The 27,047-nt window shown below is 47.3% G+C and overlaps 1 protein-coding gene across 1 annotated transcript; it reads left to right on the top strand.

Moving 5' to 3' along the window:
• On the top strand, positions 1–25,868 carry LOC129856043 (ubiquitin carboxyl-terminal hydrolase isozyme L1-like). Its single transcript, XM_055924178.1, has 9 exons — positions 1–667; positions 811–822; positions 6,082–6,210; positions 6,506–6,647; positions 9,300–9,385; positions 19,168–19,215; positions 19,335–19,404; positions 19,564–19,622; positions 25,591–25,868. The coding sequence occupies exons 1-9, from the start codon at positions 635–637 to the stop codon at positions 25,672–25,674; spliced, it is 663 nt and encodes a 220-aa protein (XP_055780153.1). The 5' UTR covers positions 1–634; the 3' UTR covers positions 25,675–25,868.
• Positions 25,869–27,047: the final 1,179 nt, after the last annotated feature.

Here is a 27,047-nt window from a genome sequence, read left to right as displayed (position 1 = left end):
GTGCAGCGATCGGCTGTGTTCGAGAGGATCAAAAAAACGCAATGTATCATGGGTACATTGTGACTGACTGATCTATAAATAATGAGTCATCATTTATGATGTAAAGTGATTTGTAGATCAGTCAGTCGACAGTCGTGTTGATCCTCTCGAACACGGCCATCGTGTAGGCACAAGTCTGGTCCATTTCTATCCCCCCTAACGCAACATACGAAAGACTTGACCATCTGACCAAAGTGATCTGCTCGAACGCGCCCATTACCCTCCAGACTCTCCGCTGCGCTACTGAAGCGTCCACTGTTGTCGGGCTTGGACCAGTCCACCTTCTAGACTGTTCGTTAAAACTAACTACACAGAACACCTCACACACACCTCTCTCTCTCTCACTCCACCTCCAATACTTCACTGTAATATCTATTGTCTTGTTTACAAACGAGGCGAGGCTACGGGAGGATCTATTGGCTTTTTCTCCGGTTCTCGTCCACCCCCCGCCGAACGGCACAATGGAATGTGACTGGCAGCATATGAAGCGGGTGGACGGTCGCGGTGTGATCATATCGCCCCAAAACAGCAGCTGGTTGCAGCAGAGCAGATTTGACAACAGACCGACATACGGGACCGAACCTTACCGAACAGGATGGAGTGGCAACCAATGGAGATTAACCCGGAGGTAGAGAATCATCATCATGAATATGTTGTTTTAATACGTCTGTCAAAAAGACAGACTTAAAACAACGCACCTGCTCGGTTCTAACGGTCTCTCGTTGTCTGTCTAAATGATGTCTCCTCCCTTTCTCTTTGTGTCTGTTTCAGATGCTGAACAAGGTGTGTATTTAATATCGCTGAGTCATAACCGATATGATGACAGGTGTGTGTATGTGACGTTACAACCAGACAGCAGGACATTGTAACCAACAGGTGGGTTGTTATGGACCTGGCTCGGTCTGGAGTTAAGAGATGGACGTTATGATCAGATTATCATCTGAACTGCAGCGCCGACAGAGGTACACAAGATTAAACTGCCGTTAGAATATAGCCTAGCCCTAGTAGACTACCGTCCGTCTCCCCGGTAGCATCTCTGCACGCTGCGCCTGGTGCCCCACCCAGTGTCTAGGATACAGGGTGTGGTCTGATGGAAGGATGGAGAGGGAGACTAAAGATCAATTTGTCTCTGGGCCTGATTTGAAGTTAATCGCTATTCATTTGGGACAGGCAGCCGTGCGGTATTAATGTTCTGATAAAGACGTTAAAACAGCGAAGATTTGCGTAGTGATTGTAATATTATTGATGTACGAGGCCTGTTCTGCCGAGTCATCATGGACATTTAGTCTCCATTACCATGGAGTTTCAAGTCGGCCTCAACAAACCATCTCCGAGTTCTACCCTCTCTTCTGAGGACATTTAACTGCTCTGTAAATCACATTTTATTGGTCACATACACATATTTAGCACTTACTGCGGTGTAGCGAAATGCTTGTGTTCCTACATCCAACAGTGCAGTAATATCTAACAATTCACCCATCTAAAAGTAAAATAATGGAATTAAGAAATATATAAATATTAGGATGAGCAATGTCGGGTGGCATTGACTATAATACAGTAGAATAGAATACAGTATATACATATGAGATGAGTAAAGCAGTATGTAAACATTATTAAAGTGACTAGTGATTCCTTATTAAAGCAGCCAGTAATTCCATGTCTATGTATAGAGGGCAGCAGCCTCTAAGGTGCAGGGTTGAGTAACCAGGTGGTAGCCGGCTAGTGATGGCTATTTAACAGTCTGATGGCCTTGAGATAGAAGCTGTTTTTCAGTCTCTCGGTTCCAGCTTTGATGCACCTGTACTGACCTCGCCTTCTGGATGGTAGCGGGGTGAACAGGCAGTGGCACGGGTGGTTGTTGTCCTTGATGATCTTTATGGCCTTCCTGTGACATCGGGTGGTGTAGGTGTCCTGGAGGGCAGGTAGTTTTCCCGTGGTGATGCGTTGGGCAGACCTCACCACCCTCTGGAGAGCCCTGCAGTTGCTGTACCAGGTGGTGATGCAGCCCGACAGGATGCTCTCAACTGTGCATCTGTAAACGTTTTAGGATTTTAGGGGCCAAGCCAAATTTCTTCAGCCTCCTGAGGTTGAAGAGGCTCTGTTGCGCCTTCTTCACCACACTGTCTGTGTGGGTGGACCATTTCAGATTGTCAGTAATGTGTACGCAGAGGAACTTAAAGCTTTAGGCCTACATTCTACTGTATATAGACAGAGTAGAGTGTTGTCATTGACTGGGTGAGTTCCAGACACACTGTTCTAAATGTTCTGGTTGGTCTAATCTGGCGTGTTGAGCTCTGTTCTGGTTGGTCTAATCTGGCATGTTGAGCTCTGTTCTGGTTGGTCTAATCTGGCGTGTTGAGCTCTGTTCTGGTTGGTCTAATCTGGCATGTTGAGCTCTGTTCTGGTTGGTCTAATCTGGCATGTTGAGCTCTGTTCTGGTTGGTCTAATCTGGCGTGTTGAGCTCTGTTCTGGTTGGTCTAATCTGGCATGTTGAGCTCTGTTCTGGTTGGTCTAATCTGGCATGTTGAGCTCTGTTCTGGTTGGTCTAATCTGGCATGTTGAGCTCTGTTCTGGTTGGTCTAATCTGGCATGTTGAGCTCTGTTCTGGTTGGTCTAATCTGGCGTGTTGAGCTCTGTTCTGGTTTGTCTAATCTAGCATGTTGAGCTCTGTTCTGGTTGGTCTAATCTGGCATGTTGAGCTCTGTTCTGGTTTGTCTAATCTAGCATGTTGAGCTCTGTTCTGGTTGGTCTAATCTAGCGTGTTGAGCTCTGTTCTGGTTGGTCTAATCTAGCGTGTTGAGCTCTGTTCTGGTTGGTCTAATCTGGCGTGTTGAGCTCTGTTCTGGTTGGTCTAATCTGGCATGTTGAGCTCTGTTCTGGTTGGTCTAATCTGGCATGTTGAGCTCTGTTCTGGTTGGTCTAATCTGGCGTGTTGAGCTCTGTTCTGGTTGGTCTAATCTGGCATGTTGAGCTCTGTTCTGGTTGGTCTAATCTGGCATGTTTAGCTCTGTTCTGGTTGGTCTAATCTGGCATGTTGAGCTCTGTTCTGGTTGGTCTAATCTGGCATGTTGAGCTCTGTTCTGGTTGGTCTAATCTGGCGTGTTGAGCTCTGTTCTGGTTTGTCTAATCTGGCGTGTTGAGCTCTGTTCTGGTTGGTCTAATCTGGCATGTTGAGCTCTGTTCTGGTTTGTCTAATCTAGCATGTTGAGCTCTGTTCTGGTTGGTCTAATCTAGCGTGTTGAGCTCTGTTCTGGTTGGTCTAATCTGGCCTGTTGAGCTCTGTTCTAGATGGTCTGGTTGGTCTAATCTGGCATGTTGAGCTCTGTTCTGGTTGGTCTAATCTGGCATGTTGAGCTCTGTTCTGGTTGGTCTATTCTGGCATGTTGAGCTCTGGTCTGGTTGGTCTAATCTAGCGTGTTGAGCTCTGTTCTGGTTGGTCTAATCTGGCATGTTGAGCTCTGGTCTGGTTGGTCTAATCTGGCATGTTGAGCTCTGGTCTGGTTGGTCTAATCTGGCATGTTGAGCTCTGTTCTGGTTGGTCTAATCTGGCATGTTGAGCTCTGTTCCGGTTGGTCTAATCTAGCATGTTGAGCTCTGTTCTGGTTGGTCTAATCTGGCATGTTGAGCTCTGTTCCGGTTGGTCTAATCTAGCATGTTGAGCTCTGTTCCGGTTGGTCTAATCTAGCATGTTGAGCTCTGTTCTGGTTGGTCTAATCTAGCATGTTGAGCTCTTTTCTGGTTGGTCTAATCTAGCATGTTGAGCTCTGTTCTGGTTGGTCTAATCTAGCATGTTGAGCTCTGTTCTGGTTGGTCTAATCTGGCATGTTGAGCTCTGTTCTGGTTGGTCTAATCTGGCATGTTGAGCTCTGTTCTGGTTGGTCTAATCTGGCATGTTGAGCTCTGGTCTGGTTGGTCTAATCTGGCATGTTGAGCTCTGTTCTGGTTGGTCTAATCTGGCATGTTGAGCTCTGTTCTGGTTGGTCTAATCTGGCATGTTGAGCTCTGTTCTGGTTGGTCTAATCTGGCATGTTGAGCTCTGGTTGGTCTAATCTGGCATGTTGAGCTCTGTTCTGGTTGGTCTAATCTGGCGTGTTGAGCTCTGTTCTGTTGGTCTAATCTGGCATGTTGAGCTCTGTTCTGTTGGTCTAATCTGGCATGTTGAGCTCTGTTCTGGTTGGTCTAATCTGGCATGTTGAGCTCTGGTTGGTCTAATCTGGCATGTTGAGCTCTGGTTGGTCTAATCTGGCATGTTGAGCTCTGTTCTGTTGGTCTAATCTGGCATGTTGAGCTCTGTTCTGTTGGTCTAATCTAGCGTGTTGAGCTCTGTTCTGGTTGGTCTAATCTGGCATGTTGAGCTCTGGTTGGTCTAATCTGGCATGTTGAGCTCTGGTTGGTCTAATCTAGCGTGTTGAGCTCTGTTCTGGTTGGTCTAATCTGGCATGTTGAGCTCTGGTCTGGTTGGTCTAATCTAGCGTGTTGAGCTCTGTTCTGGTTGGTCTAATCTGGCATGTTGAGCTCTGGTCTGGTTGGTCTAATCTAGCGTGTTGAGCTCTGTTCTGGTTGGTCTAATTTAGCATGTTGAGCTCTGTTCTGGTTGGTCTAATCTAGCATGTTGAGCTCTGTTCTGGTTGGTCTAATCTGGCATGTTGAGATCTGTTCTGGTTGGTCTAATCTGGCGTGTTGAGCTCTGTTCTGGTTGGTCTAATCTGGCCTGTTGAGCTCTGTTCTAGATGGTCTGGTTGGTCTAATCTGGCATGTTGAGCTCTGTTCTGGTTGGTCTAATCTAGCGTGTTGAGCTCTGTTCTGGTTCTAATCTAGCATGTTGAGCTGTTCTGGTTGGTCTAATCTGGCCTGTTGAGCTCTGTTCTGGTTGGTCTAATCTGGCCTGTAGAGCTCTGTTCTAGATGGTCTGGTTGGTCTAATCTGGCATGTTGAGCTCTGTTCTGGTTGGTCTAATCTAGCGTGTTGAGCTCTGTTCTGGTTGGTCTAATCTGGCATGTTGAGCTCTGGTCTGGTTGGTCTAATCTAGCGTGTTGAGCTCTGTTCTGGTTGGTCTAATCTGGCATGTTGAGCTCTGGTCTGGTTGGTCTAATCTAGCGTGTTGAGCTCTGTTCTGGTTGGTCTAATCTGGCATGTTGAGCTCTGGTCTGGTTGGTCTAATCTAGCGTGTTGAGCTCTGTTCTGGTTGGTCTAATCTGGCATGTTGAGCTCTGGTCTGGTTGGTCTAATCTGGCATGTTGAGCTCTGTTCTGGTTGGTCTAATCTGGCATGTTGAGCTCTGGTCTGGTTGGTCTAATCTAGCGTGTTGAGCTCTGTTCTGGTTGGTCTAATTTAGCGTGTTGAGCTCTGTTCTGGTTGGTCTAATTTAGCATGTTGAGCTCTGTTCTGGTTGGTCTAATCTAGCATGTTGAGCTCTGTTCTGGTTGGTCTAATCTGGCATGTTGAGATCTGTTCTGGTTGGTCTAATCTGGCGTGTTGAGCTCTGTTCTGGTTGGTCTAATCTGGCCTGTTGAGCTCTGTTCTAGATGGTCTGGTTGGTCTAATCTGGCATGTTGAGCTCTGTTCTGGTTGGTCTAATCTAGCGTGTTGAGCTCTGTTCTGGTTCTAATCTAGCATGTTGAGCTGTTCTGGTTGGTCTAATCTGGCCTGTTGAGCTCTGTTCTGGTTGGTCTAATCTGGCCTGTAGAGCTCTGTTCTAGATGGTCTGGTTGGTCTAATCTGGCATGTTGAGCTCTGTTCTGGTTGGTCTAATCTAGCGTGTTGAGCTCTGTTCTGGTTGGTCTAATCTAGCGTGTTGAGCTCTGGTCTGGTTGGTCAATCTGGCATGTTGAGCTCTGGTCTGGTTGGTCTAATCTAGCGTGTTGAGCTCTGTTCTGGTTGGTCTAATCTGGCATGTTGAGCTCTGGTCTGGTTGGTCTAATCTGGCATGTTGAGCTCTGTTCTGGTTGGTCTAATCTGGCATGTTGAGCTCTGTTCTGGTTGGTCTGCAGAGACTGATAGGGAACCTTCCTGTTAATGTTTGACTGCGCTGTGTGTTGCAGGTGCTCAGTGGGCTGGGGGTGTGTGGTAGCTGGCGCTTCGTGGATGTGTTGGGGCTGGAGGATGAGGGCGTGTCTTCAGTACCTTCTCCCAGCTGCGCCCTCATGCTGCTCTTCCCCCTGACACAACAGGTAATCATTGATCTAGTAATATCTTCATTGATGCGTTGGAAATTTGTAGTGCAGTGATGTGGAGCAGCATTTCCCAAACTCTGTTCTGGGGTCTCCGAGGTGATGCACATTTGAGTTTTGTTTCTCTGGTAGCTTGAGTTGATTATTTGAATCTGCTGTGTAGTACTAGGGGCAAAACCCAAAATGTGTAGCCCTTGGGGGTCCCGGGACGCTAAACCTCACCCTTGGGGTCCCAGGACCGAGTTTGAGAGACTCTGATGTAGCATGATGTTGATGATAACGGCGTGCGTTTCAGCACGAGTCGTTCCGGCAGCAGCAGGCTGGGAAGGTGTCGGGGGAAACTGACCTCTACTTCCTGAAACAGACGGTGGTCAACTCCTGTGGCACCGTGGCTCTGCTGCACGCAGTCGCCAACAACCTCACCCACATAGAGTATGGTGAGTAGAAACTGGCCCTGCATGGAGCCAAGATGGAGGGGGGGATGTCGAATACCCATACTTGCGTTCAGAATAGTGGGCTGATTCAGACACGGCCAGTGTGTAGTAGTAGGTAAGCCAGGTTCAGACCAGTGTGTAGTTTTAGTTAGTAGTAGGGAAGCCAGATTCAGACCAGTGTGTAGTTTTAGTTAGTAGCAGGGAAGCCAGAGTCAGACCAGTGTGTAGTTTTAGTTAGTAGCAGGGAAGCCAGATCCAGACCAGTGTGTAGTTTTAGTTAGTAGCAGGGAAGCCAGATTCAGACCAGTGTGTAGTTTTAGTTAGTAGCAGGGAAGCCAGATTCAGACCCGTGTGTAGTTTTAGTTAGTAGCAGGGAAGCCAGATTCAGACCAGTGTGTAGTTTTAGTTAGTAGCAGGGAGCCAGATTCAGACCAGTGTGTAGTTTTAGTTAGTAGCAGGGAAGCCAGATCCAGACCAGTGTGTAGTGTTAGTTAGTAGTAGGGAAGCCAGATCCAGACCAGTGTGTAGTTTTAGTTAGTAGGAGGGAAGCCAGATCCAGACCAGTGTGTAGTTTTAGTTAGTAGTAGGGAAGCCAGATCCAGACCAGTGTTTAGTTAGTAGTAGGGAAGCCAGATCCAGACCAGTGTGTAGTTAGTAGCAGTGAAGCCAGATCCAGACCAGTGTGTAGTTTTAGTTAGTAGGAGGGAAGCCAGATCCAGACCAGTGTGTAGTTTTAGTTAGTAGCAGGGAAGCCAGATTCAGACCAGTGTGTAGTTTTAGTTAGTAGCAGGGAAGCCAGATCCAGACCAGTGTGTAGTTTTAGTTAGTAGCAGGGAAGCCAGATTCAGACCAGTGTGTAGTTTTAGTTAGTAGCAGGGAAGCCAGATCCAGACCAGTGTGTAGTTTTAGTTAGTAGCAGGGAAGCCAGATCCAGACCAGTGTGTAGTTTTAGTTAGTAGCAGGGAAGCCAGATCCAGACCAGTGTGTAGTTTTAGTTAGTAGCAGGGAAGCCAGATCCAGACCAGTGTGTAGTTTTAGTTAGTAGCAGGGAAGCCAGATTCAGACCAGTGTGTAATTTTAGTTAGTAGCAGGGAAGCCAGATTCAGACCAGTGTGTAGTTTTAGTTAGTAGTAGGGAAGCCAGATCCAGACCAGTGTGTAGTTTTAGTTAGTAGGGAAGCCAGGTTCAGACCAGTGTGTAGTTTTAGTTAGTAGCAGGGAAGCCAGATCCAGACCAGTGTGTAGTTTTAGTTAGTAGCAGGGAAGCCAGATTCAGACCAGTGTGTAGTTTTAGTTAGTAGCAGGGAAGCCAGATCCAGACCAGTGTGTAGTTTTAGTTAGTAGCAGGGAAGCCAGATCCAGACCAGTGTGTAGTTTTAGTTAGTAGCAGGGAAGCCAGATCCAGACCAGTGTGTAGTTTTAGTTAGTAGCAGGGAAGCCAGATCCAGACCAGTGTGTAGTTTTAGTTAGTAGCAGGGAAGCCAGATTCAGACCAGTGTGTAATTTTAGTTAGTAGCAGGGAAGCCAGATTCAGACCAGTGTGTAGTTTTAGTTAGTAGTAGGGAAGCCAGATCCAGACCAGTGTGTAGTTTTAGTTAGTAGGGAAGCCAGGTTCAGACCAGTGTGTAGTTTTAGTTAGTAGCAGGGAAGCCAGATCCAGACCAGTGTGTAGTTTTAGTTAGTAGCAGGGAAGCCAGATTCAGACCAGTGTGTAGTTTTAGTTAGTAGCAGGGAAGCCAGATTCAGACCAGTGTGTAGTTTTAGTTAGTAGCAGGGAAGCCAGATCCAGACCAGTGTATAGTTTTAGTTAGTAGCAGGGAAGCCAGATCCAGACCAGTGTGTAGTTTTAGTTAGTAGCAGGGAAGCCAGATCCAGACCAGTGTGTAGTTTTAGTTAGTAGCAGGGAAGCCAGATCCAGACCAGTGTGTAGTTTTAGTTAGTAGCAGGGAAGCCAGATTCAGACCAGTGTGTAGTTTTAGTTAGTAGCAGGGAAGCCAGATTCAGACCAGTGTGTAGTTTTAGTTAGTAGTAGGGAAGCCAGATCCAGACCAGTGTGTAGTTTTAGTTAGTAGCAGGGAAGCCAGATCCAGACCAGTGTGTAGTTAGTAGCAGGGAAGCCAGATTCAGACCAGTGTGTAGTTTTAGTTAGTAGCAGGGAAGCCAGATTCAGACCAGTGTGTAGTTTTAGTTAGTAGCAGGGAAGCCAGATTCAGACCAGTGTGTAGTTTTAGTTAGTAGCAGGGAGCCAGATTCAGACCAGTGTGTAGTTTTAGTTAGTAGTAGGGAAGCCAGATCCAGACCAGTGTGTAGTTTTAGTTAGTAGTAGGGAAGCCAGATCCAGACCAGTGTTTAGTTAGTAGTAGGGAAGCCAGATCCAGACCAGTGTGTAGTTAGTAGCAGGGAAGCCAGATCCAGACCAGTGTGTAGTTTTAGTTAGTAGCAGGGAAGCCAGATCCAGACCAGTGTGTAGTTTTAGTTAGTAGTAGGGAAGCCAGATCCAGACCAGTGTGTAGTTTTAGTTAGTAGCAGGGAAGCCAGATCCAGACCAGTGTGTAGTTAGTAGCAGGGAAGCCAGATCCAGACCAGTGTGTAGTTTTAGTTAGTAGCAGGGAAGCCAGAGTCAGACCAGTGTGTAACAGCACTGTCTCTGTGCCAGATGATGACTCTGCTCTGAAGAAGTTTCTAGATGAGACGGCTAACATGACCCCCGCCCAGCGAGCCACACACCTGGAGAACAACCAGGTAACACACACACACCTGGAGAACAACCAGGTAACACACACACACACACCTGGAGAACAACCAGGTAACACACACACACACCTGGAGAACAACCAGGTGACACACACACACACACACCTGGAGAACAACCAGGTAACACACATTCACAGTGATATATATATATATATACACACACCTTGGCTATGTCCCAATTACCGCTTCTTCCTTCCAAAGTGTGTACTTGTTCTACGGTGGAAACTTCCTCGCGTTGGACTATGGTGGCAACGTCCTCTAGCCAAAGCTTCCTTCACTAATTCTAGATCTGTAGTGAACGAGTCCATACTTCAGGAGAAGGTAGATATTATTGGGGGACACCTCACGTCTATCCTCGTGGCGAACCAGGCTTCTGTAAAACTGGATGCCTGGGAAGATACATGTCAGAAATACGCTAAAGAGCGGTTGGAACCCGGTGTAAATCAGCCACGCCTCCCAACACGTCAAACCAATCAAATACGTTGTTTTGGCGGAGCCTCTAAGGTGCTCAGCAGGTTAGTGCCGTAGAAGCAACCATGACGACCAACATGTCAACAGACACTGGGGACTAAACATTTAGAATGTTCACCGCTACCGTGACGACTAACATGTCAACAGACACTGGGGACTAAACATTTAGAATGTTCACAGCTACCGTGACGACTAACATGTCAACAGACACTGGGGACTAAACATTTAGAATGTTCACAGCTACCGTGACGACTAACATGTCAACAGACACTGGGGACTAAACATTTAGAATGGTCACAGCTACCGTGACGACTAACATGTCAACAGACACTGGGGACTAAACATTTAGAATGTTCACAGCTACCGTGACGACTAACATGTCAACAGGCACTGGGGACTAAACATTTAGAATGTTCACAGCTACCGTGACGACTAACATGTCAACAGACACTGGGGACTAAACATTTAGAATGTTCACAGCTACCGTGACGACTAACATGTCAACAGACACTGGGGACTAAACATTTAGAATGTTCACAGCTACCGTGACGACTAACATGTCAACAGACACTGGGGACTAAACATTTAGAATGTTCACAGCTACCGTGACGACCAACATGTCAACAGACACTGGGGACTAAACATTTAGAATGTTCACAGCTACCGTGACGACTAACATGTCAACAGACACTGGGGACTAAACATTTAGAATGTTCACAGCTACCGTGACGACTAACATGTCAACAGACACTGGGACTAAACATTTAGAATGTTCACAGCTACCGTGACGACTAACATGTCAACAGGCACTGGGGACTAAACATTTAGAATGTTCACAGCTACCGTGACGACTAACATGTCAACAGACACTGGGGACTAAACAATTAGAATGTTCACAGCTACCGTGACGACTAACATGTCAACAGACACTGGGGACTAAACATTTAGAATGGTCACAGCTACCGTGACGACTAACATGTCAACAGACACTGGGGACTAAACATTTAGAATGTTCACAGCTACCGTGACGACTAACATGTCAACAGACACTGGGGACTAAACATTTAGAATGTTCACAGCTACCGTGACGACTAACATGTCAACAGACACTGGGGACTAAACATTTAGAATGTTCACAGCTACCGTGACGACTAACATGTCAACAGGCACTGGGGACTAAACATTTAGAATGTTCACAGCTACCGTGACGACTAACATGTCAACAGGCACTGGGGACTAAACATTTAGAATGTTCACAGCTACCGTGACGACTAACATGTCAACAGACACTGGGGACTAAACATTTAGAATGTTCACAGCTACCGTGACGACTAACATGTCAACAGACACTGGGGACTAAACATTTAGAATGTTCACAGCTACCGTGACGACTAACATGTCAACAGACACTGGGACTAAACATTTAGAATGTTCACAGCTACCGTGATGGTACAAAAAAAATACGTTTTTTTTTTCTTTGAATTATCTTTTATCAGATCTATTGTTCTATTCTCCTACATTAATTTCACATTTCTACAAACTACCAAGTGTTTCCTTTCAAATGGTACCAAGAATATGCATGTCCTTCCTTCAGGGCCTGAGCTACAGGCAGTTAGATTTGGGCAATTTTAGGCATAAATTGAAAGGGGCAGATCCTTAAGAGGTTTGTAAGCATCGACTTTTTACGGCGTTTTACCGCTAAGACACGGTACTTCATGGCGATATGAAAACTTCAAGTCACGGTGTAATTCTGTTGCTGAAGTTACGGGTTGGCGGTTTATTTGGAGACTTGGTTTTCAATCTTGCCGCTGGAACGTTCAAACTGTTTTTGTAAGTCGAGCTCACATCAGACATGAAGCTGCAGTTGTCGTCTTGGCCACTAGAGGACAGCAGAGAGCTGCTGGGGTTATGAGATGCATGGCTTCACAGATCAATACGGTGTTGTAACGTATAGGAATACATGTTTATATTTACATTATATAGGTTAATATGTGTAGATCTAATACATGTTTAATTTGTAGATATCTATGTTTAGTCTTAGTGTAGATATATTTATGAATATGCTTTAATGTTCACTGAATGGACAAAACATTAAAAACAGGTCTTTCCCTGACAGATTGATCAAGTGGAAGCTATGATCCCTTATTGATGTCACTTGTTAAATCCACTTCAGTGTAGATGAAGGGAGACGGGTTAAATAAGGATTTCTAAGCCTTTAGACAATTGAGACATGGATTGTGTGTGTGCCATTCAGAGGGTGAATGGGCAAGACAAAAAATGTGTAAGTGCCTTTTGAACAGGGTATGGTAGATGCCAGGTGCACCGGTATGTGTCAAGAACTGTAGATTTTATTTATTTTTCACGCTCAAGTTTCCTGTGTGTATCAAGAATGGGCCACCACCCAAAGGACATCCAGCTAACGTGACACAACTGTGGGAAGCATTGGAGTCAACATGGGCCACCATCCCTGTGGAACACTACTGACTCCTTGTAGAGGCCCCGTGGAACACTACTGACTCCTTGTAGAGGCCCCGTGGAACACTACTGACTCCTTGTAGAGGCCCCGTGGAACACTACTGACTCCTTGTAGAGGCCCCGTGGAACACTACTGACTCCTTGTAGAGGCCCCGTGGAACACTACTGACTCCTTGTAGAGGCCCTGTGGAACACTACTGACTCCTTGTAGAGGCCCTGTGGAACACTACTGACTCCTTGTAGAGGCCCTGCCCCGTGGAACACTACTGACTCCTTGTAGAGGCCCTGCCCCGTGGAACACTACTGACTCCTTGTAGAGGCCCCGTGGAACACTACTGACTCCTTGTAGAGGCCCCGTGGAACACTACTGACTCCTTGTAGAGGCCCCGTGGAACACTACTGACTCCTTGTAGAGGCCCCGTGGAACACTACTGACTCCTTGTAGAGGCCCCGTGGAACACTACTGACTCCTTGTAGAGGCCCCGTGGAACACTACTGACTCCTTGTAGAGGCCCCGTGGAACACTACTGACTCCTTGTAGAGGCCCTGCCCCGTGGAACACTACTGACTCCTTGTAGAGGCCCCGTGGAACACTACTGACTCCTTGTAGAGGCCCTGCCCTGTGGAACACTACTGACTCCTTGTAGAGGCCCCGTGGAACACTACTGACTCCTTGTAGAGGCCCTGCCCTGTGGAACACTACTGACTCCTTGTAGAGGCCCCGTGGAACACTACTGACTCCTTGTAGAGGCCCCGTGGAACACTACTGACTCCTTGTAGAGGCCCCGTGGATCACTACTGACTCCTTGTAGAGGCCCCGTGGATCACTACTGACTCCTTGTAGAGGCCCCGTGGAACACTACTGACTCCTTGTAGAGGCCCCGTGGAACACTACTGACTCCTTGTAGAGGCCCCGTGGAACACTACTGACTCCTTGTAGAGGCCCCGTGGAACACTACTGACTCCTTGTAGAGGCCCCGTGGAACACTACTGACTCCTTGTAGAGGCCCCGTGGAACACTACTGACTCCTTGTAGAGGCCCCGTGGAACACTACTGACTCCTTGTAGAGGCCCCGTGGAACACTACTGACTCCTTGTAGAGGCCCCGTGGAACACTACTGACTCCTTGTAGAGGCCCCGTGGATCACTACTGACTCCTTGTAGAGGCCCCGTGGAACACTACTGACTCCTTGTAGAGGCCCCGTGGAACACTACTGACTCCTTGTAGAGGCCCCGTGGAACACTACTGACTCCTTGTAGAGGCCCCGTGGAACACTACTGACTCCTTGTAGAGGCCCCGTGGAACACTACTGACTCCTTGTAGAGGCCCCGTGGAACACTACTGACTCCTTGTAGAGGCCCCGTGGAACACTACTGACTCCTTGTAGAGGCCCCGTGGAACACTACTGACTCCTTGTAGAGGCCCCGTGGAACACTACTGACTCCTTGTAGAGGCCCCGTGGAACACTACTGACTCCTTGTAGAGGCCCCGTGGAACACTACTGACTCCTTGTAGAGGCCCCGTGGAACACTACTGACTCCTTGTAGAGGCCCCGTGGAACACTACTGACTCCTTGTAGAGGCCCCGTGGAACACTACTGACTCCTTGTAGAGGCCCCGTGGAACACTACTGACTCCTTGTAGAGGCCCCGTGGAACACTACTGACTCCTTGTAGAGGCCCCGTGGAACACTACTGACTCCTTGTAGAGGCCCCGTGGAACACTACTGACTCCTTGTAGAGGCCCCGTGGAACACTACTGACTCCTTGTAGAGGCCCCGTGGAACACTACTGACTCCTTGTAGAGGCCCCGTGGAACACTACTGACTCCTTGTAGAGGCCCCGTGGAACACTACTGACTCCTTGTAGAGGCCCCGTGGAACACTACTGACTCCTTGTAGAGGCCCCGTGGAACACTACTGACTCCTTGTAGAGGCCCCGTGGAACACTTGACTCCTTGTAGAGGCCCCGTGGAACACTTGACTCCTTGTAGAGGCCCCGTGGAACACTTGACTCCTTGTAGAGGCCCCGTGGAACACTTGACTCCTTGTAGAGGCCCCGTGGAACACTTGACTCCTTGTAGAGGCCCCGTGGAACACTTGACTCCTTGTAGAGGCCCCGTGGAACACTTGACTCCTTGTAGAGGCCCCGTGGAACACTTGACTCCTTGTAGAGGCCCCGTGGAACACTTGACTCCTTGTAGAGGCCCCGTGGAACACTTGACTCCTTGTAGAGGCCCCGTGGAACACTTGACTCCTTGTAGAGGCCCCGTGGAACACTTGACTCCTTGTAGAGGCCCCGTGGAACACTTGACTCCTTGTAGAGGCCCCGTGGAACACTTGACTCCTTGTAGAGGCCCCGTGGAACACTTGACTCCTTGTAGAGGCCCCGTGGAACACTTGACTCCTTGTAGAGGCCCCGTGGAACACTACTGACTCCTTGTAGAGGCCCCGTGGAACACTACTGACTCCTTGTAGAGGCCCCGTGGAACACTACTGACTCCTTGTAGAGGCCCCGTGGAACACTACTGACTCCTTGTAGAGGCCCCGTGGAACACTATTGACTCCTTGTAGAGGCCCCGTGGAACACTATTGACTCCTTGTAGAGGCCCCGTGGAACACTATTGACTCCTTGTAGAGGCCCCGTGGAACACTTGACTCCTTGTAGAGGCCCCGTGGAACACTTGACTCCTTGTAGAGGCCCCGTGGAACACTTGACTCCTTGTAGAGGCCCCGTGGAACACTTGACTCCTTGTAGAGGCCCCGTGGAACACTTGACTCCTTGTAGAGGCCCCGTGGAACACTTGACTCCTTGTAGAGGCCCCGTGGAACACTTGACTCCTTGTAGAGGCCCCGTGGAACACTTGACTCCTTGTAGAGGCCCCGTGGAACACTTGACTCCTTGTAGAGGCCCCGTGGAACACTTGACTCCTTGTAGAGGCCCCGTGGAACACTTGACTCCTTGTAGAGGCCCCGTGGAACACTTGACTCCTTGTAGAGGCCCCGTGGAACACTACTGACTCCTTGTAGAGGCCCCGTGGAACACTTGACTCCTTGTAGAGGCCCCGTGGAACACTTGACTCCTTGTAGAGGCCCCGTGGAACACTTGACTCCTTGTAGAGGCCCCGTGGAACACTTGACTCCTTGTAGAGGCCCCGTGGAACACTTGACTCCTTGTAGAGGCCCCGTGGAACACTTGACTCCTTGTAGAGGCCCCGTGGAACACTTGACTCCTTGTAGAGGCCCCGTGGAACACTTGACTCCTTGTAGAGGCCCCGTGGAACACTACTGACTCCTTGTAGAGGCCCCGTGGAACACTACTGACTCCTTGTAGAGGCCCCGTGGAACACTACTGACTCCTTGTAGAGGCCCCGTGGAACACTATTGACTCCTTGTAGAGGCCCTGCCCCGTGGAACACTACTGACTCCTTGTAGAGGCCCCGTGGAACACTATTGACTCCTTGTAGAGGCCCCGTGGAACACTACTGACTCCTTGTAGAGGCCCCGTGGAACACTACTGACTCCTTGTAGAGGCCCTGCCCCGTGGAACACTACTGACTCCTTGTAGAGGCCCTGCCCCGTGGAACACTACTGACTCCTTGTAGAGGCCCCGTGGAACACTACTGACTCCTTGTAGAGGCCCCGTGGAACACTACTGACTCCTTGTAGAGGCCCCGTGGAACACTACTGACTCCTTGTAGAGGCCCCGTGGAACACTACTGACTCCTTGTAGAGGCCCCGTGGAACACTACTGACTCCTTGTAGAGGCCCCGTGGAACACTACTGACTCCTTGTAGAGGCCCCGTGGAACACTACTGACTCCTTGTAGAGGCCCCGTGGAACACTACTGACTCCTTGTAGAGGCCCCGTGGAACACTATTGACTCCTTGTAGAGGCCCCGTGGAACACTACTGACTCCTTGTAGAGGCCCCGTGGAACACTACTGACTCCTTGTAGAGGCCCCGTGGAACACTACTGACTCCTTGTAGAGGCCCCGTGGAACACTACTGACTCCTTGTAGAGGCCCCGTGGAACACTACTGACTCCTTGTAGAGGCCCCGTGGAACACTACTGACTCCTTGTAGAGGCCCCGTGGAACACTACTGACTCCTTGTAGAGGCCCCGTGGAACACTACTGACTCCTTGTAGAGGCCCCGTGGAACACTACTGACTCCTTGTAGAGGCCCCGTGGAACACTACTGACTCCTTGTAGAGGCCCCGTGGAACACTACTGACTCCTTGTAGAGGCCCCGTGGAACACTACTGACTCCTTGTAGAGGCCCCGTGGAACACTACTGACTCCTTGTAGAGGCCCCGTGGAACACTACTGACTCCTTGTAGAGGCCCCGTGGAACACTACTGACTCCTTGTAGAGGCCCCGTGGAACACTACTGACTCCTTGTAGAGGCCCCGTGGAACACTACTGACTCCTTGTAGAGGCCCCGTGGAACACTACTGACTCCTTGTAGAGGCCCCGTGGAACACTACTGACTCCTTGTAGAGGCCCCGTGGAACACTACTGACTCCTTGTAGAGGCCCCGTGGAACACTATTGACTCCTTGTAGAGGCCCTGACAAGTTGAAGCTGTTCTGTGGGCAGAAGGGGTTCTTAATACGTAGTATATTCAGTGTATCGGTGGAGGTATTTGTCTAAATGTTTCATATATATTCATATGTTTAATGTATATACCTGTGTAGATACCTGTTGCCTGTATATGTCTACATACAGGTATTCAGACCCCTTGACTTTTTCCACATTTTGTTACGTTAGTCTTATTTTAAAATTGATTAAATCGTTTTTTCCCCTCAATCTACACACAATCCCCCATAATGACAAAGCAAAAATAAGTTTAGACTTTTTTGCTAATATAGAAAAAATAAACTGGCTGTGTGCTTAGGGTCATTGTCCTGTTGGAAGGTGAACCTTCACCCCAGTCTGAGGTCCTGAGTGCTCTGGAGCAGGTTTTCATCAAGGATCTCTCTATATTTTACTCTGTTCATCTTTGCCTCGATCCTGACTAGTCTCCCAGTCCCTGCCGCTGAAAAACATCCCTACAGCATGAGGCTGCCACCACCATGCATCACTTTAGGGATGGTGCCAGGTTTCCTCGAGAAACCTGACGCTTGGCATTCAGGCCAGAGAATCTTGTTTCTCATGGTCTGAGGGTCCTTTAGGTGCCTTTTAGCAAACTCCAAGCGGGCTGTCATATGCCTTTTACTGAGGAGAGGCTTCCCTCTGGCCACTACCATAAAGGCCTGATTGGTGGAGAGGCTTCCCTCTGGCCACTCTACCATAAAGGCCTGATTGGTGGAGAGGCTTCCCTCTGGCCACTACCATAAAGGCCTGATTGGTGGAGAGGCTTCCCTCTGGCCACTCTACCATAAAGGCCTGATTGGTGGAGAGGCTTCCCTCTGGCCACTCTACCATAAAGGCCTGATTGGTTGTGAGGCTTCCCTCTGGCCACTCTACCATAAAGGCCTGATTGGTGGAGAGGCTTCCCTCTGGCCACTCTACCATAAAGGCCTGATTGGTGGAGAGGCTTCCCTCTGGCCACTCTACCATAAAGGCCTGATTGGTGGAGAGGCTTCCCTCTGGCCACTCTACCATAAAGGCCTGATTGGTGGAGAGGCTTCCCTCTGGCCACTCTACCATAAAGGCCTGATTGGTGGAGAGGCTTCCCTCTGGCCACTCTACCATAAAGGCCTGATTGGTGGAGAGGCTTCCCTCTGGCCACTCTACCAGAAAGGCCTGATTGGTGGAGAGGCTTCCCTCTGGCCACTCTACCATAAAGGTCTGATTGGTGGAGAGGCTTCCCCCTGGCCACTCCCATAAAGGCCTGATTGGAGGAGTGCTGCAGAGGGTTGTCCTTCTGGAAAGTTCTCCCATCTCTACAGAGGAACTCTGGAGCTCTGTCAGTGACCATCAGGTTCTTGGTCACCTCCCTGACCAAGGCCCTTCTCCCCAATTGCTCAGTTTGGCCGGGCGTCCAGCTTTAGGAAGAGTCTTGGTGGTTCCAAACTTCTTCCATTTAAGAATGGAGGCCAATGTGTTCTTGAGGACCTTCAATGCTGCAGAAATGTCTTGGTACCCTTCCCCAGATCTGTGCCTCGACACAATCCTGTCTCAGACAATTCCTTCCACCTCATGGCTTGGTTTTTGCTCTGACACTGTCGGGGCGGCAGGTAGCCTCGTGGTTAGAGCGTTGGGCCAGTATCCGAAAGGTTGCTAGATCGAATCCCTGAGCTGACAAGGTAGAAATGTCGTTCTGCCCCTGAACAAGGCAGTTAGCCCACTGTTCCCCGGTAGGCGGTCATTGTAAATAAGAATTTGTTCTAAACCGACTAGTTAAATATAAACTCTGGGACCTTGGACAGGTGTGTGCCTTTCCAGCGCCTGTCAAATGAATTGACCACAGGTGGTCTGAATACTGGTGGACTCCAAGTTATAGAAATATTTTAAGGATCAATGGAAACCGAATACACCTGAGCTGCATTTCGAGTCTCCTGGCTAAGGGTCTGAATACTGATGTAAATAAGGTATTATATATTTTTTAGAAATTAGCAAAAATGTCTAAACCTGTTTTCGCTTTGTCAATATGGGGTATTGTGATGTCAATATGGGGTATTGTGATGTCAATATGGGGTATTGTGTATAGATTGATGAAGGGAAAAAACAATTTAATCCATTTTAGAACAAGGCTGTAATGTAACAGTGTGGAAAAAGTCCGGGGGTCTGAATACTTTCCTAATGCATTGTATGTTTAATGTAGATACCTGTATGTCTTCATATTTGTTTAAATGTGTGTATATATTGCTGTGTCTTGCAGGCCATCAGAGACGCTCATGATGAGGTGGCAGCCCAGGGCCAGTGCAGGGTGAGAACACAGAATGCAAAATAAGGACTACCTCAGATGTTATAATGTATCATGTCATCTTTTATACTCTCCCTCCCTCTCTCTTTCTCTCCAACCCTCTAACTCTTTCTGTCTTTCAGGTGGAGGCAGATAACGTGAGCTTCCATTTTATCACCTTCGTCAATGTGAAAGGACAGCTTTATGAGCTAGGTGAGTGTGTGGCTGAATCCCAGTGTTTCCCGGCCCCCGTCTCCCCAGTGTTTCCCGGCCCCCGTCTCCCCAGTGTTTCCCGGCCCCCGTCTCCCCAGTGTTTCCCGGCCCCCGTCTCCCCAGGTGTGTATTTACACACGGTCTGATTTTGTTGTGTAGATGGTAGGATGGAGGGACCGGTGAACCATGGAACCACCAAGGATGACTCCTTCATCAAGGTACGTTCCTCTTCCATTCGTCTAATCCCAGCCGACGTATCAAACCTTCCATTCGTCTAATCCCAGCCCACGTATCAAACCTTCCGTTCGTCTAATCCCAGCCGACCTATCAAACCTTCCATTCGTCTAATCCCAGCCGACCTATCAAACCTTCCATTCGTCTAATCCCAGCCCACGTATCAAACATTCCATTCGTCTAATCCCAGCCGACGTATCAAACCTTCCATTCGTCTAATCCCAGCCCACGTATCAAACCTTCCATTCGTCTAATCCCAGCCCACGTATCAAACATTCCATTCGTCTAATCCCAGCCCACGTATCAAACCCTCCATTCGTCTAATCCCAGCCGACGTATCAAACCTTCCATTCGTCTAATCCCAGCCGACGTATCAAGCTGTAAAGGCAGATTTTATACCCTACGAACCCTACAGAGCACGGTGTCGTTTTTCGTCACAAAAGGTGCGGCTCCTTGTAGTGCGCTCCGACGTTCAACGTACTCCCGTGCCTCAAGACTGGAACGCGCCGCGTCGTCCCTTCCATCGTTGTGGGGACAGCGAGGAGGCATTGGCGCTCGATTGGCTCCTTGATCTGATCTATAGACTAGGCATGACCGGGTCCTATTTTGCGTTCATAAGCAAATGTAATCTTAACAAATGTTCAAACAATAAAAACTAAACAACATTGTAACCTTATTAGAATCCTCCCAGAAATGTGTTTTGTTTAGAGGTTCAACTAGGGATTCCAGGCTGTTGGTAAAACCAGCTGCGATGTGTTTTGTTTAGAGGTTCAACTAGGGATTCCAGGCTGTTGGTAAAACCAGCTGCGATGTGTTTTGTTTAGAGGTTCAACTAGGGATTCCAGGCTGTTGGTAAAACCAGCTGCGATGTGCTTTTCTCTGCGACCGTGACGTCCTATTGCTGATATGGGAGTGAATACATCCAAGCTGTATGTTAAACTGGGATGTTGTAGGTTACAATGGCAAGTAGAACCATATTTTACAGGGCTTATTATTTATGAATCTGATTATTTCACATAGAGATGTGGGAACCTAAAAGGCTAGCTAGCTTTGTGTTTAGCCAACTTGGAGATGTGGGAACCTAAAAGGCTAGCTAGCTTTGTGTTTAGCCAACTTGGAGATGTGGGAACCTAAAAGGCTAGCTAGCTTTCTGTGTTTAGCCAACTTGGAGATGTGGGAACCTAAAAGGCTAGCTAGCTTTCTGTGTTTAGCCAACTTGGAGATGTGGGAACCTAAAAGGCTAGCTAGCTTTCTGTGTTTAGCCAACTTGGAGATGTGGGAACCTAAAAGGCTAGCTAGCTTTGTGTTTAGCCAACTTGGAGATGTGGGAACCTAAAAGGCTAGCTAGCTTTGTGTTTAGCCATATTGGAGATGTGGGAACCTAAAAGGCTAGCTAGCTTTGTGTTTAGCCATATTGGAGATGTGGGAACCTAAAAGGCTAGCTAGCTTTCTGTGTTTAGCCAACTTGGAGATGTGGGAACCTAAAAGGCTAGCTAGCTTTGTGTTTAGCCAACTTGGAGATGTGGGAACCTAAAAGGCTAGCTAGTTTTCTGTTTAGCCATATTGGAGATGTGGGAACCTAAAAGGCTAGCTAGCTTTGTGTTTAGCCATATTGGAGATGTGGGAACCTAGAAGGCTAGCTAGCTTTGTGTTTAGCCATATTGGAGATGTGGGAACCTAGAAGGCTAGCTAGCTTTCTGTGTTTAGCCAACTTGGAGATGTGGGAACCTAAAAGGCTAGCTAGCTTTCTGTGTTTAGCCAACTTGGAGATGTGGGAACCTAAAAGGCTAGCTAGCTTTGTGTTTAGCCAACTTGGAGATGTGGGAACCTAAAAGGCTAGCTAGCTTTCTGTGTTTAGCCAACTTGGAGATGTGGGAACCTAAAAGGCTAGCTAGCTTTGTGTTTAGCCAACTTGGAGATGTGGGAACCTAAAAGGCTAGCTAGCTTTGTGTTTAGCCATATTGGAGATGTGGGAACCTAAAAGGCTAGCTAGCTTTGTGTTTAGCCATATTGGAGATGTGGGAACCTAAAAGGCTAGCTAGCTTTCTGTGTTTAGCCAACTTGGAGATGTGGGAACCTAAAAGGCTAGCTAGCTTTGTGTTTAGCCAACTTGGAGATGTGGGAACCTAAAAGGCTAGCTAGTTTTCTGTTTAGCCATATTGGAGATGTGGGAACCTAAAAGGCTAGCTAGCTTTGTGTTTAGCCATATTGGAGATGTGGGAACCTAGAAGGCTAGCTAGCTTTGTGTTTAGCCATATTGGAGATGTGGGAACCTAGAAGGCTAGCTAGCTTTCTGTGTTTAGCCAACTTGGAGATGTGGGAACCTAAAAGGCTAGCTAGCTTTGTGTTTAGCCAACTTGGAGATGTGGGAACCTAAAAGGCTAGCTAGCTTTCTGTGTTTAGCCAACTTGGAGATGTGGGAACCTAAAAGGCTAGCTAGCTTTCTGTGTTTAGCCAACTTGGAGATGTGGGAACCTAAAAGGCTAGCTAGCAGGCCTGTAGAGCTATGCAGGTGAAGCCTGTAGAAAGCGTCAGGAATATGTAATGAGGAGAGGATGTGTACATTGGGAAGACGTCACCCTGAGACATCAGAACATAATGTTGATGCCTGGCCAACATCTAAACCAGGGGTGTCAAACTCATTTCGCATCGTGGGCCACATACGGCCTAGGGAGATGTCAAGTGGGCCGGACCATTAAAATTATACCATACTCTGCTATAAATAACCAAAATATCATGTCTTTCCTTTGTTTTGGTGTAAAGAAGCACAAGAACATTAGGAAAATATTGAAATTTAATGAACTATCCTTTTACAAAACATTTCATGAAACACCTCATATTTCCTTAGACAAATGTGCAATTTACTTTTATCATTCACAAATATGCATTGCAACTGATCCCACTGATTGTACAAAGGCACAAAACTTTAATTGGTACTGAAAAATATAGTAATGCACTTTAAGATTAAATGAGACTTTTAAAGAAAGGAATTTTTAAACCACTTACACATACGCATATAAAATCTAAATGTAATCCCTGCGTACACCTTACAAACTAAGGAGTGATTTTAAATGTGTAATGAAGAAAGTGTTCGCCTGTCCTGTAAATCTGTAAACTTCATACATGAAACATACATACACATACAATACATACTGAAAATTTATGGAGTTGTATGAACAGTAGAATTCCATCACACAACTTTTGTTTTGAAGCTGCTGACTAACATTAAAGTGCACATTTTTTAAATCACCACAGTAAGGATTCATCTTCACAGAGCTGTATTCTTTCAATGCAAACAGTATCTAAGGCAGCATTTTAAAGGTGTTAGTCTAGTCTGGACTTGTATTTGTTCCTGAAACTTGGCATCTTTTGGCCTGTACAAGTGCATCAACACCAGGTGTCATGTCCTGACTAGCTGTCACTTTCAGAATGTCATTTAAGTGCTTGTTTGTGAGCCTTGAACGCATTTTTGTTTTATTGATATTCATCACTGAGAAAATTTGTTCACAAAGGTAGATTGTCCCAAACATGCACAAAATTTTAGCAGCCAGGGCTGTTAATTTGGGGTACCCTGGTAGTAGATACTGATAAAATCTGTCCAGACCTACAGAGGCAAATTTGCCCTTCAAATCTGCATCACACTGCAAATCAATTATCTCTAGCTGAATTTCGACCGGCAGATCAGAAGCTTTAACTGTGAAAGGTGAGCGAAAAACTGAAAATTCTGTCTCAAGTTCACCAAATACCTGAAAACGTTTCTCAAACTCCCGCAGTAGTCCTGCAATTTTGTCTTTGTACCGTTTCATGTCCGCATCAGGTCTGGTCACACACACATCTCTCAGACAGGGGAAATGAGCAGGGTTGCCATTTGCCAGTTGCATCTCCCACAAAGTCAGCTTCAACTTAAATGCATGTATGTTGTCAGAAAACTGTGTGACAACTTTTTTGCGGCCTTGCAACATTTTGTTCAGATTGTTCAAGTGTTCAGTAATATCAACCAAGAATGCAAGGTCCCGTAGCCATTCCTGAGATTGTAATTCCAACACCGGTTTTCCTTTTTTCTCCATGAACTGTCCGATTTCCTCTCGTAGATCAAAGAAATGCCTCAGCACAGCGCCTCGGCTTAACCATCTCACTTCAGTGTGGTATGGCAGGCTGTGGGTAATGTTGCTGTCGCTGAGAAGTTTGTCAAACTGACGATGGTTCAGACCTCTGGACCGGATGAAATTTACAGTGCGAACAACCACCTCCATGACGTGGTCCATTTTCAGCGACTTGCAACACAATGCCTCCTGGTGCAAAATACAGTGAAATGTCCAGAAACGATCTCCTCCATTAAGGGCTTGTACTTTGTCTTTGAACTTTGTCGCGACACCTGCTTTCTTTCCGACCATGGATGGCGCGCCGTCTGTAGCCAGGCTGACAGCGCGGGACCAGTCCACTCCAACTCTGTCCAATGCAGCAACGACAGAGCCGAAAATGTCCTCGGCTGTTGTGGTGTCCATCATTGGCACCAACTCAAGAAACTCTTCAGTAACAGTCAATGTCTCATCAACTCCTCGAATAAATATGGCCAGTTGGGCCACGTCTGTGATGTCAGTGCTCTCGTCAATTGCCACGGAAAATGCAATAAATGACTTGACTCTCTGTTTCAATTGACTGTCTAAATCTGCCGATAGTTCCGAAATCCTCTCTGCTATAGTATTCCTCGTCAGGCTAATATTGGCAAAAGCTTGTCGCTTCTCGGGACATACAAGTTCAGCCGCCTTCATCATGCATCGTTTAACAAAGTCACCGTCGGAATACGGCTTCGATGCTAATGCTATTTCGCTAGCAATTAGGTAGCTGGCTTTTACCGCTGCTTCACTGACTTCTCGGCTCTGGATGAAAGTTGACTGCTGTTTCCTCAGACCCGCCAGCAATTCGTTAATCTTATCTCTTCTCAGTTGTCCTTGCAAGCCGTCATATTTTTCGCTGTGATGAGTCTCGTAGTGGCGTCGAATATTATATTCCTTCAATACCGAAACTTGTTGCAAACACACCAAGCACGAAGGTTTTCCGTGCATCTCTGTAAATAAATAGGACGTGGTCCATTTTTCTTTGAAAATTCTACACTCCTTATCTACTTTTCTCCGTTTGGATAACGACATTTTGGCTAATGAGGGTGTAGCGGAGAGGTAGAGACCAAGGTATTAACAACGTCGTAACAAGCAGCAGATGGCGCATTGATACCGTCTGCTGTTTTCAGTCTGTCTCAGTGATGCGGCTTGTCTTCTACTCTGATGGAAAGAGTGCGCCCCTTAGCGGATAATCCATGAATTGCAGCGAATTAAAAATATTAATTCCATGTCTTTTATGCATTTTTTTCCACTTTCAAATTATCCTGCGGGCCTGATCGAACCTCCTTGGGGGCCGGTTCCGGCCCGCGGGCCGTATGTTTGACACCCCTGATCTAAACCATGTAAAATGGAGTATAGAGACATTTTACATCTGCCAGACGTCTTGCCAATGAGCTAACTGCGTCTTCCCAGTGTATCCTGTTTACTTGACCAGAGGTTTGTGTGCTAGCTGGGCTGATCGTCTAGCGTTTGCTGGTAACTGATCGTCTTGCGTTTCGCTACACCCGCAATCTGCTAAATATTTGATTAAATTAGCTCCAACGCTCCAGAGCCACAGTTGGTGCTTTCATATTCTCTCTCCTCTCTTTCTCCCCAGGATGCAGTTGGTGCTTTCATATCCTCTCTCCTCTCTTTCTCCCCAGGATGCAGTTGGTGCTTTCATATCCTCTCTCCTCTCCTCTCTCTCTCTCTCCAGGATGCAGTTAGTGCTTTCATATTCTCTCTCCTCTCTTTCTCCCCAGGATGCAGTTAGTGCTTTCATATTCTCTCTCCTCTCTTTCTCCCCAGGATGCAGTTAGTGCTTTCATATTCTCTCTCCTCTCTTTCTCCCCAGGATGCAGCCAGGGTGTGTCGGGGTTTTGTGGAGAGAGCAGAGGGAGAGGTCCGCTTCTCCGCTGTGGCCCTCTGTCATACCTAGAGACCCTGGACACACACACACACACACACACACACACACACACACACTGGTGAACCACGGTACACACACACCCGGTATGCACTGGAAACATAGTTTGCACTCTCCCCACACACACACATGCGTAGATAGTAGTTTGCACAAGCCTGGTGTGTGTCACGTTGATGTCACTACTGCTGTACTTTCTGTCTGCTGTTTTATTTCTGAGTCGGATCACCACTGAGAAAGTAGTGCACTACATGGGGTATAGGGAGCCGGCTCACCACTGAGAAAGTAGTGCACTACATGGGGGATAGGGAGCCGGATCACCACTGAGAAAGTAGTGCACTACATGGGGGATAGGGAGCCGGATCACCACTGAGAAAGTAGTGCACTACATGGGGGATAGGGAGCCGGATCACCACTGAGAAAGTAGTGCACTACATGGGGGGATAGGGAGCCGGATCACCACTGAGAAAGTAGTGCACTACATGGGGGATAGGGAGCCGGATCACCACTGAGAAAGTAGTGCACTACATGGGGGATAGGGAGCCGTTTGATCTGCAGCCTGTGAGGTGTTGGATTTTAAGGCTTCCTGTTTTTCTACTGCCTGACTCCTCAGCTCTCTGCTCTGTTTCTAACAGCTGTTACAACGTCAGACTACGATGTTAGGATGACGTTGTCAGGATGACACTGCAGCAATGTTGTCTGTGCTTTGCCTTTCTGCATCTTCCTGTGCTGCTGACTGCCAATAAACAACCAAACTACACAAGTCTCCGCTCCTCTCTCTGTGGAAATGTAAATAATTATTTCTCTCATTACTGTAACTGAGTAGCTTTTCAGAGGGCTATTTTACTTGAGTAAAATGTTAATGTAATTTCTACTTTAGTAGGATATGTCAGTCCTCTTTTCATCCCGATTATTTGTAAACATGTTTGATTTTACTTAAGTAGTATCCGTACTTTATATTTTTGACAACTTTTACTTCACTACGTTCCTAAAATAATGTACTTTTTACTCCATACATTACACCTGACACCCAAAAGCATTCTAAATGTAACGAGCACTTACCAGGACAGACAAACGGTCCAATTCACTTGTCAAGAGAACATCCCTGGTCATCCTTAAATAAATAAACAACAAGAAAATGGTGCCATCTGGTTTGATTAATAAAAGGAATTTGAAGTTATTTATACTTTCCATACTTAAGTATATTTGAGCAGTTACACTAAATTTTTACTCAAGTTCTATTTTACTTGGTGACTCACTTTTCAATCATTTTCTATTACGTTATCTTTACTTTTACTCAAGTATGACAAATGGGTAATCTTGCGCAACGACAAGTTGAGAACGGTGATCAGCAATAGCCAATGAGAGCTCTTACGTTATTGCAGAAA

This window comes from Salvelinus fontinalis, chromosome 5 (assembly GCF_029448725.1).
Source record: "Salvelinus fontinalis isolate EN_2023a chromosome 5, ASM2944872v1, whole genome shotgun sequence".
Classification (NCBI taxonomy): Eukaryota; Metazoa; Chordata; class Actinopteri; order Salmoniformes; family Salmonidae; genus Salvelinus; species Salvelinus fontinalis.
This window is presented reverse-complemented; position numbering and strand designations above follow the sequence as displayed.